This window comes from Ambystoma mexicanum, chromosome 1p (genome assembly GCF_040938575.1).
Source record: "Ambystoma mexicanum isolate Mex_15411 chromosome 1p, UKY_AmexF1_1, whole genome shotgun sequence".
NCBI lineage: Eukaryota > Metazoa > Chordata > Amphibia > Caudata > Ambystomatidae > Ambystoma > Ambystoma mexicanum.
This window is the reverse complement of record NC_090921.1, coordinates 260,814,915-260,830,187: the sequence shown is the minus strand read 5'-3', so window position 1 is coordinate 260,830,187 and position 15,273 is coordinate 260,814,915. Positions and strand designations below refer to the sequence as shown.

The 15,273-nt window shown below is 49.3% G+C and overlaps 1 protein-coding gene and 1 long non-coding RNA gene across 2 annotated transcripts in view; one reads left to right on the top strand and one right to left on the bottom strand.

Moving 5' to 3' along the window:
- The window catches only part of LOC138474601 (histidine N-acetyltransferase-like), a 54,201-nt gene that overhangs the window by 29,358 nt on the left and 9,570 nt on the right, over positions 1 to 15,273 (top strand). Inside the window, exon 2 of the mRNA XM_069612222.1 lies at positions 14,595 to 14,819. Within this exon, the coding sequence (XP_069468323.1) occupies positions 14,595 to 14,819 (225 nt within the window). The remainder of the gene's footprint in view (positions 1 to 14,594; positions 14,820 to 15,273) is intronic.
- LOC138568776 (uncharacterized) lies at positions 8,053 to 8,854 on the bottom strand. Its single transcript, XR_011302986.1, has 3 exons — positions 8,750 to 8,854; positions 8,469 to 8,633; positions 8,053 to 8,363 (listed from the first exon to the last, which is right to left on the bottom strand). It is a non-coding gene; the product is annotated as an uncharacterized lncRNA (long non-coding RNA).

The window sequence follows — 15,273 nt, the reverse complement described above, 5'->3', positions numbered from 1 at the left end:
CCAAGGGAATCATCACCTCAGTATATGCCAACTATCCCGGGTCAACCCACGACAGCTTCATTTACCGAATGTCCACCCTAAGCCGGGACCTAGAAGCTGGGCGGCATGGCGATACATGGCTGCTTGGTGAGTATGAATGCCACTGCACATGCATGCATGTCAGATACTGAGCAAGGTCACAACCCCACCAATGATACCAATCACCACCTCCATAGGGGACAGTGCCTACCCTCTCAGCCCCCACATGATGACGCCAATTCGGAACCCCACCACGCCACCCCAGGTAAGATATAACGCAGCCCACATTACAACCCGGGGCATAGTGGAGCGCACATTCGGAGTGCTGAAGTCACGCTTTCGCTCCCTTGACCGTTCTGGCGGGCAGCTGTTGTACGCTCCCCCAGTAGTGTGCAGGATCATAGTGGCAGCATGTGTCTTGCACAACGTTGCAACACGCCGGGGCCTGGCCGTGGACATGGTAGTGCCCCCCATCCCCAACCACATGCACAGCCGCTGCGCATGGGAGGGGAAAGGGCACGGGGGGAGGCAGCCCGTACACAGCTAGTGGCTAATTACTTCACATAGAAATCACACCCCTGTGGAGTGCACACTGCCCTGGCACATTCCATCTGACAATCAATGATGACTCAACCTGACACTGATCCTGAATGTCTGGAGAAAGAACCGTGAAAACCATATCAGCCTGAGATTGTTCACCTGGAAGTGTCACAATGTGTGCATCCCTACCCACACAGACACCACCAATGCAGTTTTGTGAAGTTACACATTCAAGCAGCTAAAATGAATACCCACTTGCAAAATGCAACAAGAGGACAGTGCCATGTCAGCCAACCCAACCCCAGCACCGCCACACCACACACCGTGCCATGTCATGCTATTTGCAGGTAAACAAAGTAATCCGCACAACATGACACTAGTTTCACAATGTACAGTGTCCCTATTAGAAACTTGCAACACCTGAAATGCTCACAGTAATGCCGGACCAACAACAAACTTGAGCACGTACTACCATTAAGATGACATCACTAATGTTAAATATTAGTAGTCTCACCACCTGGAAATGCCTGCACTCCCACCACTACCTACTGTGCAGTGTTGGCGCCATGTAGAGTTGTAGGTGCACTGCTGCCAACATGGACCACATCTCCAGACTAGAGGTCCTTGTGTAGACATGAGGAAGGGACCTGCAAATTGGGAGGTAGACACAGAAGATGAGTTACACATCAATGCAACATGCAGTGTACAACACAACAGCAATATGCACTAGGAATGTATACACAGTATTGACTACAGACTGCCCACACAGCTCATGGGAGTCCAACGTCACTGTGTAATTCACTGTCACTTGGGCACACCCTTTGCAAGCCCATGGAAACGGGAAGCAGGAGGGGTGTGTGTGACTCAAACCCAAGCATCTGAACCAAATACATTACAAGCCTGCATGTGCCCAGCCACAATGCAGCGTATGCCCACAGGAACCACGGAAGCCAACAAATCGTCCCAAAAAAATTGGGAATAAAATAAACAAAAATAAAAACAAAAATAAAAATAAAAAAAAATAAAAAATTGCCATAGAAGGGCCCGGGGCGGTTGGGGAGGCCACCCAGGAGGTCCGAGGACAGGATGCACACCAGAACCCACCTGCGTGGATCCTGGGAAAAAAAAACACCTCCATGGGCTCATGGCCCACACGGCTACCCTATTGTGGGAGTATCACTGCTGTCGCTATTATCACCCTGTGCAGCTGCATCCGGAGGTGGTTGCACTATGGGAGGCAGCCCACGCAAGGCCCTAGTCTGCTCCTCCATGGCTGCAAGCATGCAGGTGTGGTAGGTCTGGTTCTGGAGGATGAGTGTGCGGAGGTCCCCATGCAACAACTCACGGGATGCCCGGACCTCCGCCCTCGTTGCCTCCATCTCAGCTGAGAGCGTACGGGTGAGACGCTCCAGCTGCTGTCCTGTCCTTTGGTGTGTTGAAGCCTCAAGCTCAACAAGAGTCGTCCTGAGGTGAAGGAGCTCCTGCCTCAGGGCTTCCCTGTGGCCCTGGGACTCAATGGAGATGGCCTCCTGCAGAGTCGCCAGTGCCGCCCGCCTGTCCCTGTTGGACCCCAACATGTCCTCCCTGTGTGACTGGCAGATGGAGTCGGTTGCCTGCTCTAGTCGCTCCATCAGCCATTCAGGGGGGACAATGGAAGTGGCCACCCTATCCACGGCCTGAGCCATCATCTCGGATGATGCTGCCTGTTGGGTTGCCATACCGTAAATGGATTGCTCCCATGCGGTATTGCCAGGTGGCGTACGGCCACCACGTCGGCGGGCACCACACCTGTCTGGGGCAAGGCGAACTGCGCCTTGCTGTGCCGGCACTGCCTGAGGCTGCAGGACTGCATTCCCCCTCTGATCTGCTGGCCCAGGAACAGATGTCGCGGAGTGTGACCCTGCATCCGTAACCACCAAAGGCGTAGCTGCCAACACTGACATCCCCATTGAGGGTTCTGACCCTGGTGCAGGTGGGTGAGACAGAACAGAATCCCTCCCTGGAACACTCACCTGCGACGGCACGTAGGTCTCATCCGAATCAACACCTGAGTACAGCTCGGGGGAGGTGCAGCCAGAGACACCACTTGAGAGCAGGACCTGCAGCACTTGTGGGTTCTCACCCACCACCACACCACGTCCCTCACTTGTGGTTGGTCGGCCCTCGGACCCCTCCTGGGTCTGCACCATCTCCACAACCCCAGCAGTATCAGGTGCGTCTTCCCCTGCAAAGACATAAACACAAAGAAATGGAAACAGGCATTAGCACCATGGCACACAATGAGGGCTGAGATGCAAGAGAACCAGTACTTGTTTGACATATGTCCCACATGACTAAAACCCTCCCATGCATGCACCCTCACTGCGTATGAAGGGCAGGCAAATGGCACACACTGATGACACCAAGATGGAAGATGAACACATTTTCTGCATGCTGTCTGGCAGTGGCATCACACATTGGCCTGTGATTGGCAGGTGAAACACACATGCCATCACACAGATGGCATGTACCATTGCTATTGAGTGAAGATGGAGAGGAGGGCAGCACCTATTCATTCAGTCCAGTTCCCGCATGTAATAGCTTTTCTAATTCAAACAGGTCAGATTCTTCACCTGGAGCTGCCAGTCCGAAATGGTGCAATTGCACAGGGACATGTTTGAACAAATGATATCCAGGTAACAAAGTCACTCCACTTTACCATAGCCATGTCAGACATGTGACTAGAGGACTGCGACATGCCTAGTAAAAGTGGTGGAATGCAAACAATCTGACTAAATGAACAGTGAAAAATCAAGCAACAATGTTGTGGCAAGGTGACACTTCAAGGGCAACTGGCGTGCAGTTGGGCTAGATGTCTACTGTTGGCAGAAGGGATACTGCTATGGCCAAATGCAGCTGCGCAGGATGTATTGCATGAAGCACATGGCTGACCCATACGACTCAGGCACACACAGTCTCACCTGTCACACAAACAGAAGCCCTCACACACACCATGCACATGGATGACACACACATGCATGTGCACTCACCGGACAATGCCTCGTAATCAGCCAAATCTCCCACGCCTTGGATCTGTTCCTCCGTGACGTAGGTCCCAGCGACTGACTCATGTGGAGTGAGTTCCATGTCTACTACTGGAGACCCACCTCAGGTCACTAGAGTTGCGGCATGACTTGAGGCCAGCTTACTCTTTGCCCTGCGCTTTAGGTCATTCCAGCGCTTATAGCAATCATTGGCTGTGCGCCTCACGATTCCAAGGGCACTTACGATGTCCGCAACGGTCTGCCAGTGTGCCTGGCGTTGTGCAGGTGTGGTCTTGGATCCTGCAACAATGACCATCTCGTTGTCATGTGCGGACACATACTCGACAAGTGCATTCAGTTCGTCATCCGTGAAGCTGGGCTTCCTGGATGGGCCGGACTGTGTAGCCGTGTCTGGGGCATCAGCCTGTGCCGGACGAGCACTCTTCCTCTTCCGCTTGGAAGGTGGTGGTGATCCTGAGTGTCCTGCGCCGCTCTGGACACTAGGGGCAGGAGCCCTGGTGGACTCTGTATCAGGAGTGTGGGATTGCACACTCAGCATGGGAGTTGGTGCAGGCATTGGCTCTAGTGTGATGGTGTCAGGGGGAATGTCAGCAGCATGGACTAGGACCGACACTGTCCGGGCTGGGTGTGTGAGGGCTGGGGTGGATGGAGCCGCAGCTGCCCCTGCAGCCTCTCCGCCCTGCCTACTTGGTGCAGCAGATGACCTTGCTGCCCCAGATGCACGTGGCATGGTGACATCAACGTGCACCAGCGCACGTGTCATAGGCCTGCTGACCTGGAAGTCAGCCATGGAGTCAGCCAGGTCTGGTGCCACAATGGGCTGGTCCAATAAGGGCTGAGCATGGATGGTGTCAGCCACATCAGCCTCAACGGGAGGGGGGGGATTATGGGTGCCCTTGACTGGTCCTCCACACATGGGGGGACAGGCTCACCCTGCAAGTAACGACCACGTCCCCTACCGGATCCACCACGGCCACCACTTGTGGCTCTTCCACCTTTGCCACCCTTACGGAATCCTCGCCTCCCAGCCATGGCACTGATGTTAATGTGCGTATGGGAGTGGCTGTAAAATATTGTCCTGGGCAATTGGGGGTCAAAGGGGTTGGGTACCAGATGGTAATTGTACCCTAGTGCTCTTGCAAGGTTGATTGTAACCCCTGGGGAAAGATGACGGGTCACGCTACGCACAGGAGCCCCAAAAAAGGGAGATGAGGTGCACGCAACCCCTCCTAGACCACGTGTGCAGAAAGAAAAACCTGCACTACGCTGTGGCACCCAGTAACACATGAATGAATGTATGCGTGTCACACGCAGCCTAGAATGACCTCTGAAGGGGTAGGCTACACACGGGGCAAGCACAGATGTTAGATACGTGCGTGACTCACCGTCTGCCAGGTAAAAGAGCGTGAAAAAGGAGCGCGTTTGGTTGGCAACACCCCCGCCAAAAGAAGATTTTTACGCTGTCTGAGGAGACAGGACAACAGTAGAAGGGAACACTGTTTGAGGGAACAGGCCCAGGTAAACCAGTAAAAGAGAAAAAAGAGAAAAAGCTGTCAGAGGTAACAGGAAATACGAACTTGAAACGCTGTGAAGTAAATCGCGTGTGAAACGACAAGAAGTACAGAATTCACCCACTCGCTCTCCACGAAAAGCACGTACAAGGAAATGGTGTTCTACGCGTACCTTTTATACAGGCCCTCACGTCCAGTGTCACTTACGCGGCGTGTACGCGCTAGGGCCATTTCCACCAATTACACGCTTTGTCACTTCTGCGTGTAGGGCCATTTCCACGAATCACACGCGATTACACTCTGACGTGCAGTCTTTCCACGTGTGCTCTGTCATCACGTGCTGTGTGGGAAACACCCGTGCGGGTCACGTCACAGACGCACTTACGCGCTGAGGGCCTTTGGTCCAATAGAATCGCGTATGCGTGCTGACGCGCTTACGCGCTAAGGGCCTTTCCTCGGTTTTCACGCTGACGTGCAGGATTTTCACGTGCCAAATCACTCCGTACCAAGCTGGCCACGCGTAAGCACATGGAATACCACGGCCCTGCCCGGAAGGCCGAACTACTGCCCCCCAGAGCCCCGAGCACGCTCCCACCTGCCATCTGCTGCTGCCTGACTGCCTGCTGCCCCTGCACTGCTGGGGGGTGGGGGTGGTAGTAGACATGAGTGGGGGCCTGGTGGAGGGTGCCCCTACACTGCTGGGGGGTGGGCTGGTGGGAGACATGAGTGGGGGCCTGGTGGAGGGTGCCCCTGCACTGCTGGGGGGTGGGGGTGGTGGTAGACATGAGTGGGGGCCTGGTGGAGGCTGCCCCTGCACTGCTGGGGGGTGGGGGTGGTGGGAGACATGAGTGGGGGCCTGGTGGAGGGTGCTCCTGGTGGCTGGGGGGTGGGGGTGGTGGGAGACATGGGTGGGGGCCTGGTGGAGGGTGCCCCTGGTGGCTGGGGGGTAGGGGTGGTGGGAGACATGGGTGGGGGCCTGGTGGAGGGTGCCCCTGGTGGCTGGGGGGTGGGGGTGGTGGGAGACATGGGTGGGGGCCTGGTGGAGGCTGCCCCTGGTGGCGGGGGGGTGGGGGTGATAGGGGACATGAGTGGGGGCCTGGTGGAGGCTGCCCCTGCACTGCTGGGGGGTGGGGGTGGTGGGAGACATGGGTGGGGGCCTGGTGGAGGGTGCCCATGGTGGCTGGGGGGTGGGGGTGGTGGGAGACATGAGTGGGGGCCTGGTGGAGGGTGCCCCTGGTGGCTGGGGGGTGGGGGTGGTGGGAGACATGGGTGGGGGCCTGGTGGAGGCTGCCCCTGCACTGCTGGGGGGTGGTGGGAGACATGGGTGGGGGCCTGCTGGAGGGTGCCCCTGGTGGCTGGGGGTGGGGGTGGTGGGAGACATGAGTGGGGGTCTGGTGGAGGGTGCCCTTGCACTGCTGGGGGGTGGGGGTGGTGGGAGACATGGGTGGGGGCCTGGTGGAGGCTGCCCCTGCACTGCTGGGGGGTGGGGGTGCAGGGGGACATGAGCAGGTGTGCAGGGTAGTCCCCTGTTTTGTGGGCTGCCTGCAGGGGCCGTCGAGGGTGTACAGGGAACACCTGTGAGGACCCACCCAGCCTAATCGCGTGTGTAACTTCCCACGCACCCCTGTAATACACGTACCAAGCAAAATCGCGTGTGATAATTCCCGCGCACCCCTGTAATACACGTACCTGGCCAAATCGCATGTGAGAATTCCCGCACCCTGCTGAAATCGCGTGTAAAACTTCCTGCGCACCCCTGAAATACACGCGCCCAGGCTATTCGCGTGTGGAACTTCCCGCGCACCCCTGAAATACACGCGCCCAAGCTATTCGCGTGTGGAACTTCCCGCGCACCCCTGAAATACACGCGCCCAGGCTATTCGCGTGTGGAACTTCCCACGCACCCCTGAAATACACGCGCCCAGGCTATTCGCGTGTGGAACTTCCCGCGCACCCCTGAAATACACGTACCAAGCAAAATCGCGTGTGATAATTCCCACGCACCCCTGTAATACACGTACCTGGCCAAATCGCATGTGAGAATTCCTGCGCATCCCTGTAATACACGTACCCAGCCGATTCGCGTGTAAAACTTCCCGTGTACCCCTGTAATACACGTACCCAACCAAATCGCGTGTGATAATTCCCGCGTACCCCTGTGATACACGTGCCTGGCTAATCGCGTGTAAACCCTCACGCGTACCCCTGTAATGCACGTACCCTGGCCAATCGCGTGTAGAACTTCCCGCGTACCCCTGTAATACACGTACCCTGGCTAATCACGTGTATAACTTCACGCGTACCCCTGATATGCACGTTACCCGCTTTGCGTTCCTTGTTTGGCAGCCCTGTAAACTGGTCCAGGGTTAGCGCAGCCCTTTGCGATGATTTAGCGATTTTGATGGCTTTTCCTTGCGCGAGGGCGTTCTTGGGGGCGTTACTGGCGCTGCTGCAGGGTCGCTGCGATACTCTGCGCCACAGCTGGTTTGGGAGCCTAAAATCCATGAATAGGCTGTGCGCGGAAATCGGTTTTAGCGCACGTGTCTGACGCAGACAATCGCACGCGGACACTCTGCGCCAGCCGCTTGCGACACTTTTCTGCGAAATTCTATGAATTACCCTGTTAATTGTTCAAGTGTTCATCTAGTATTTCACCACAAGTTGTTATGTTTCCAGTGCAGACGCTAACCCACAAGACCACACAGAAGTGTCATCAAAGCACACATGTCCTGTTTAGATTCTGTTTCCCTTGGGATATTTAATTATAATTGTTGAGTTTAAAATGTGGGCACCTTGTACACTTATAGAATTTATGCCCCAGAAACCTATGGGGCAAGACCCTGGTCACTCTAATCGAGAAAAATCTCTTCTTGGTTATTAAGTAACAATGTGAAAAAATGTTCTATTTTTGAATACAAAGTTAAGAAAAAAAGGAAAGATACACAGTATATATCTTTTAATTAGTCAATTGTATTCACAATTCATATAATTTATCACAATATTTGGAATTACCTCATTCATTCATAAAAATATTTTTTTCATCAAAATAGAAAAGCAGGTGGTCCTTACAAAAATAATGAATTTAAAAACAACATCCAGCAAAGATTTCTGAATTTGTAAATATTATTGTCAACTAAACCAATTCATCAAAAGGTTTCAACACAATCACATGTTGTTTATCCACTACGCGTTTCGGGGTTATCTTGACCCCTTCTTCAGGTGATGATGTAAATTGTGATTTTCTTGTTTCCTAAACAGATTTAATAAAAAGACAAAAATTCACTAAGTTTGTCTCAACGTTAAATTGAACACCAATGTATCATAGATTAAACTAAAAAATATAAAATTAACTGACCTTGGAAATGTCCAAGGTCTGCATGACGTTCAGAGGCTCATACGTAACCTCTGAATTATTTGCCCTTAGTTAAAGTCCTCCTGTGTTGTTGTTCAAAGGTAAATTGGTATGGTGGACAAGGTAAATTGTCCTTTCCCAATGGCCAAGTAGAATACTGCGCCCCATCTTTAAAACATAATCATATTTCAATCAGTCAGAGCTTCTGTCAAGTACAGCTACATAGCGAGACGTAGCCCTTGCTAATTCCAGTGTTGAAAGTAAATGGGTCTAGAAATGCTTACCTTATTTTAGAGTCTTTCAAACACGCAATGCGAGATCGGAGAAACGGCTGTAGATACAGCCTCCCGTCCCGCAGTGCGTTTATATTTCCTATTGTGATGTGTCACGTGATCGCCAAAGGATCACGTGATCAAACGTCCATTACGTGACGGACTCTTAAGGGAATTACCATGTGTATATTTTAATGAGGCCAAATAAACCCACTTTGAGTGATTATTGTAAGTGTATAGTACTAAAATGTACTAGTGGTGACTCTTTGTATAACGAGAAACATTTCATATTTACTGTTGTGATGTGTCACGTGATCTAAAAAAGGTCACGTGATCAAACGTCCGTAACGAGACAAGCAGTTAAGGGGTTCCCATGTCTCTATTTTAATGGAACAAGCCACAAACACTCCCAATATTTAATATAAGTACAAAATGCTACATTGTACTGACAATGAATATTAGTACAGGTACCACGTTCTTATAACTTACGTGTTTGTCATCTAATCGTGTTATACGTAAAGACAAGGAATCATCATGGTTTATTTCCCAATGTATATAAGATAAGTTTAATACTAGTTCACGTGAATTGTAGTGATACAAATTAAAAAAGATGCAATAATTAGAAAAACCAAGGTAGTGTGTATAGATAAATGAATAGAGGGTATTCTCCCAGTTCAATGCTGCCTCATCAGCTAACCACTACATATTAAGGAAAATATCCAATAATAAATTCAGTTATGGAAAAACCAGTGGGTATAATCATATAACTAGAATCAAAATTAAACTAGATACCATGGGTGTTCACTGTGACATAAGAGACAACTACAATCAAGTAACAGTGTAATTTCTTTGTTATGAACATAACTATCACATTTAAATAACAAAACAGTCCATCATTCCTGTATATACTTTGCCAGCATGGTTATTGGAAATTCTCCTCTCTCAGGTTATTTGTCCAGTGTTGAGTACTTATTGTTGAAAGGCAAATACTAATTTGTCTTGTGCACTTTCTTCTAAACGGAAAGGTCAATTGAACTACTTTTGTATATTTCAATTTAACTTATGTTAACTTGCTGTGCATATATTATTGGGTGACAGCCTTTGATTTTTTCTACAGAGGCAGAGATTCCTACCCTGAGTGACGCAAGGAGCTGTACCCATTCCTACATCGAACAACACATTTTACAGCAGGAATAGAAAAAAAGCAATATGATATAAACGCTCTGAGCTATCCAATTGCAGCACAATAAGCGGTGGAATCAATTGTGCAGTTAAAGCGAAACATTTATGAAGATATCGACCCACCAACCTCACAAATCCTTTTTATCAGGTTTATTGGTGTGCCATGACACATCCCTGCTGCTTCTAAGCACTGTCATAATAAGTGTTATGTTTATAAAAGATGTAACTCCAACAGCCAATACATTACCAAATGATGTGGTATGCACATGTAAGGATAAATAGCAGATAAGGCAGCTTTACTGGGCATATGATTACCAGACCTCAGGTGTGCAGCAATAAGTGGTATAAATTGGCAATAAATTGCCATATGAGGTTAAAGTAATATATGCATGGCAGTATCCAAAGCTTATTTTGGTTCTACTGTGTCTACCCCTGTCATAATATGACCCCCTCTATGGCATATTAAGGCAGATCCATTCTTAAAATCACGTTGGTATATAAAAAAGTCTTATGTCTGCTTTAGCCTCATGAAATTTAAGCTTTTTTGTGTTTTTAAACCTGTCTGTCACTTTAGGTGTTAACAACGGGGTTAAATGCCATTTGATGGCATTGAGGTCAAAGGTCATATGACATCACATTATGTGATGCCATCTGGTGTGTGATGTCACTTCTGCTACCCCTGGCATTTTGGTGAAATGACATCCATGTCTCTGCTCTGACTATATTTTGTTCTCCCCAGTCTGACTGTATTATGGCCTTTGTTCTCCCTCCTTGGGCAGTATGATGGCCTTTTATTCCTGTGCTCTGACTGCCGTTGTTCTCTATTCTCTGTACTCAACTGAATAATGCTCTTTATTTCCTTTCTTTGACAACACAACAGTCTCTGTTCTCCCTGCTTTTGTTCGCTCTACTCTGACTGTACTACGTTCTTTGTTCTCTTTGCTATGACTGCAGTTCGGTTTTTGCTATCTCTGCTCTGATAATCCTATAGTAGCCTGTTCTCCAAATTTGGCACAGCAAGGTAGGGCCACATGCTTGTCCCCTCAAGGAGATAAATGAATAATGAAACAGACAACAGGGTGTAGGGTGAAATATTTTATTTAACGATATGTTATGTAGTGTTTCACTTACCTCACTTTTATGGTTGTACCATCCAGTTCACCAGGGCGCTGGTTGGAATGTAGAGGAAAAGAAATAGAAGAGAACAATGGACAAAGCTCCCCTAGGCAAGGGAAGAGTGAACATTCTTGGGAATGACTGTTGAAGGAAAAAAAAACATTGGCAGAAGGGACAAAGAATATGCTGCATCTGGTGGCTGTCTAGGGGGCCGTGGTTGAAAATCGTTCCAGAACCGGGTTGTGTGTGCGAATCAGCCCAGTACCTTCCATAGTCCTTGGCTGCATGCCTTGAGCAGCATGGCCATGAATCGGACCTTGGGGAGCAGACAGCATGCCCGGTGCCCAGACTGGGTGAGCCAAGCAGTAAAGATCCCAGGAAACATTGGCGGTAGACCTAGGGAGATGAGCAGGGATGATCATACTGAGCCATACGTATGTGGTGGCCTAGTCCAATTAGTGTGGCCGGGCCCAGAAGATAGCTCCTGCCGCGCCACGTATGATAGGCATGGCGCAGTAGCTGAAGGAGATACTAGCTACTTAGAAATTCTGCCTCGCCCTTGTCCGCTCACCCTTGAAGAAAAGCCCAGGTTCACTGCATCCTTGAGGCACAGGTAAAGATTGGTGGAGCTCCGGCATGATGGCCAGAGTGAGGAGGAGTGCGCGACTGGCCCTCTTGCACTACCGCCAGTGCAAAGAAGACTGGGGTGGGAGTATGAGTGAACTACGCAGTGGAGCATGGTGGTGAATGATGGCAACATCCCCTTGACAACGAGGAGGCCGCCATAGAAACAACATGCCGCTAGGCATGGTGGTGATATGGCAGCGCCGCCCAACGAGGGCTGCACCATGGGTGCAACAGTCATGCTTCTGTCTGCCCGGACATTGGGACCACCTAAGAACAGTCAGAGTGTGCATATCGCGCATTGGGGATCGGATGGCCTCACGTGGTGGACAGGGTCACCCAGAACAGAAAACAGGCATCAGTGACACACAATATAGTGCACCATGTGGTGTACAGGGCACCACCAATAAAAATAGCATGACTGGAGTGGGTCAAAGACAGCACAACAGGAAAGATTTACTGAAAAGGGGTAGCTGACTAAATCAGCCACCCCTTTTTAATATACTATATACATTTGTTTGTCATTATTTGCAAAGCATTTAAATGTATATTTATGTCTGTGTGTATTTAACAGTATATGTGTATGTTTATAATTACTATTATTCTTAGTTATAGTTATTAAGTTGGGCATGCAATTAAGTTGGGGATGCATACAGAGTTTGGTAGGAGGTTAGATACGTGAGGGGGAATCGATAGTGTTGTTGTGCACCCTTGTGTGATAGGGAAACTGACGCATGCACCACGGCGAGGTAAGCAGAGGACCATCCACGGTCATATTCAGCTTGGTGCAAGTTTAGCGTAGCAAATTTATTGTATTGCAGTTTCGAACGTGTGTGGACACGATTTGAAACACTCGTTGTTGCTTTATTTTTTTTTCACATGCAGTATTGTGCTCACCAGCCATCTAACAGCTAAGAGCACTCGTACTTCGCTCCAGTGCTGCCTTTTTCAAATTGCAAGCAGCATTCTTTGCTGAACGGCCGGGTGAGTTCAAGTCCACCCTGACTTTGGTCCTCCCCCCGTACACGAAGCCTTTTAATTGACCACACAACCCATTTGGGTGATCTTTCTTACTCCACTCCTCTGCACCAGCATGGAGTGTTCACCTCCTTTTCCTTCACGGCCCTTTTCGTAGCAGCACACTATGTGGACACACCATATGGCACCAAACAGCCAGCCTAGCCTTCCACATATTGGCACCATAATAAATAAAAAACAATGCCGCTGTCTGTCTTGTTTTCACACATGGAACAAGACCAACAAGGGCTTTAGATCCTGCCTGTCTATTTTTGTCTCTACGTAGGGGACGGATGAGCCCACCAGACCTGGTATACACACACGTATGTCTGAATTGGATTCAAGATTGACAAATTAGTGGTCCTGAAGAAGATGGCTTCCAATTCAACTTGCCATAGAAACCGGTCGATCATTGGTCACGTGTTTTTCCGTGACCAGTTCTAGATATCCCAAATAAACAAGGGGGATACTATACTCTTCACTATCAAGATCTACTCACGATTTGTGAGTGCTTAATATTACCCAGAGTATATGAGTTTTTTGTTTTAGCCATGAAACAATAGAATTGACCAATTGTGCTTTGGGAAGCGTAATTCTCTAAGGGTGACTAAAATCAGCACTAAAATCCCCAGTTATTTTAGCAAACCCTCCAGGTCATTTGTGATCAAGACAAGATCTAATACGCAGTATTGCCTGTTGAATTACACATACAACGTGAACGGTTAACTTCTATAATTTAATTTTTAACTATGCAAACTTAGTTATGTTTTGAAATTGAACAATAAGACTGAGGGACAGTTTCCTTCTTACCTATACCTATTAGATAGGCGGTGCAACATCCGTTGCCTAGGGTCAGGCACCCCTGTCAGTGACAGGGTGTTCTTCCACTAGGGACAGCCAGGCCATGTCCTGTTTCAACATCAATTTTATTTGCAGGTTGCATAGTGCCACTTCCTGCCCAGCTTGTCTGGGGTTTGGGGTGGTTGGTTTCAATGTGGATCTGTCCCAGGCCTAGCGTGAGGGTAGTCACACGCCCTTGCCCAGGCTGGGACCAGCTACCTTCCTGTCTTGCCAACATGGCTCCAAAATACCTAGTGGAGAGATTCACCAGGCATACTTCAGAACGTCCCATCAGACTGGTGCAAACCAACAGCCTTAGAATCCCTAAATATGAACTCAAAAAAAGCAGGAGGGACTTGGTTTCCAGTCATGGCGTCCCAACTATGGAACTCAATGCCTGACTCATTAAGAGCTACGCTGTCCTTCCAATCCTTCAAGAATGATGCAAAATCGTGGTTGGGGACCCTCGACCCCTGAACAGGACTCTCACCACATAAGCTTGCACTCCAACATCGTATAGACCCAATACATATATGACACCTATTCCTCTAGTTTACTGACACCGTTAATGCCATCCCTATTGTATGACTGTTCTGTACCTGTAACTGTACATGAAAATACTGCTGTAAATAACCTGTAAATGCTGTAAATGTGTTAATGTATATCGAGTCAATGTATAATGCATAATGCCTGTAACCTTTACAACTGTACTGCGCCTAGATACCTCAGGGTTTGGAGCTCCATATAGATGAATATACAATACAATTCAATACAATGGTATTTATTCTATCTAATCTGACTGCACTACAGTCCAAGTTCACACTGATTTGACATTACAATGGTCTTTGTTCTGCGTGCTCTGACTGCACTGGGTTATTTTGTGTCGCTGCTCCAACTGCTATGACGTCTACATTCTCTCTCCTCTGACTACATTGTGCTCCTTACTCACCCAGCACTGATTATGCAATGGCCGTTCCTCTCTCTCTCCTCGGGTTGTATTAGAGTCTCACTTGTCTTTTCTCTGGCTGCATATGGGTCGCTGTTCTCTCTGCTGACTGTATGTGGTCTCCATTCGCAGGTCGCTCTGGAGTCGGTGCTCATTGTGGATGATGGACAGACTGCTGTCGAGCAAGGCCTGAGGGTGGCCCCCTGGGAGAGGGGGAGGAATGTTGCTGGACAGATACAGAGCTTTGTGGAGGACTTTTTAAAGAGCGAGTTTCCAGCTGTCAAGATTATTAGACTAACGAGAATAGAGAACCCTCCTCTAGGCTTGCTCTCAAAGTACAGACTGCTACATTCCAAGGTGAGAGGGCAAGGAGTGATTGGAGGTTTGGCGGGCTAACTGAGGAGATATTGATGAAGAGGGCTGAGAAAGGCAGGACAGCAATCATGAATGAGGAGAGCTGAGAAAGGCAGGCCAGCAATGATGAATGAAGAGGACTGATAAAGTCAGGCCAGCAATGATGAATCAGGAGGGTTGAGAAATGCAGGCCAGCAATGATGAATGAGGAGGGCTGAGAAAGTCAGACCAGCAATGCTGAATGAAGAGAGCTGGGAAAGGCAGGCCAGCAATCATGAATGAGGGGGGCTGAGAAAGGCAGGCCAGCAACCATGCATCAAGAGAGCTGAGAAAGGCAGGCCAGCAATGATGAATGAAGAGGGCTGAGAAAGGCAGGCCAGCAATGATGAATGAGGAGGACTGAGAAAGGCAGGCCAGCAATGATGAATGAGGAGAGCTGAGAAAGGCAAGCCAGCAA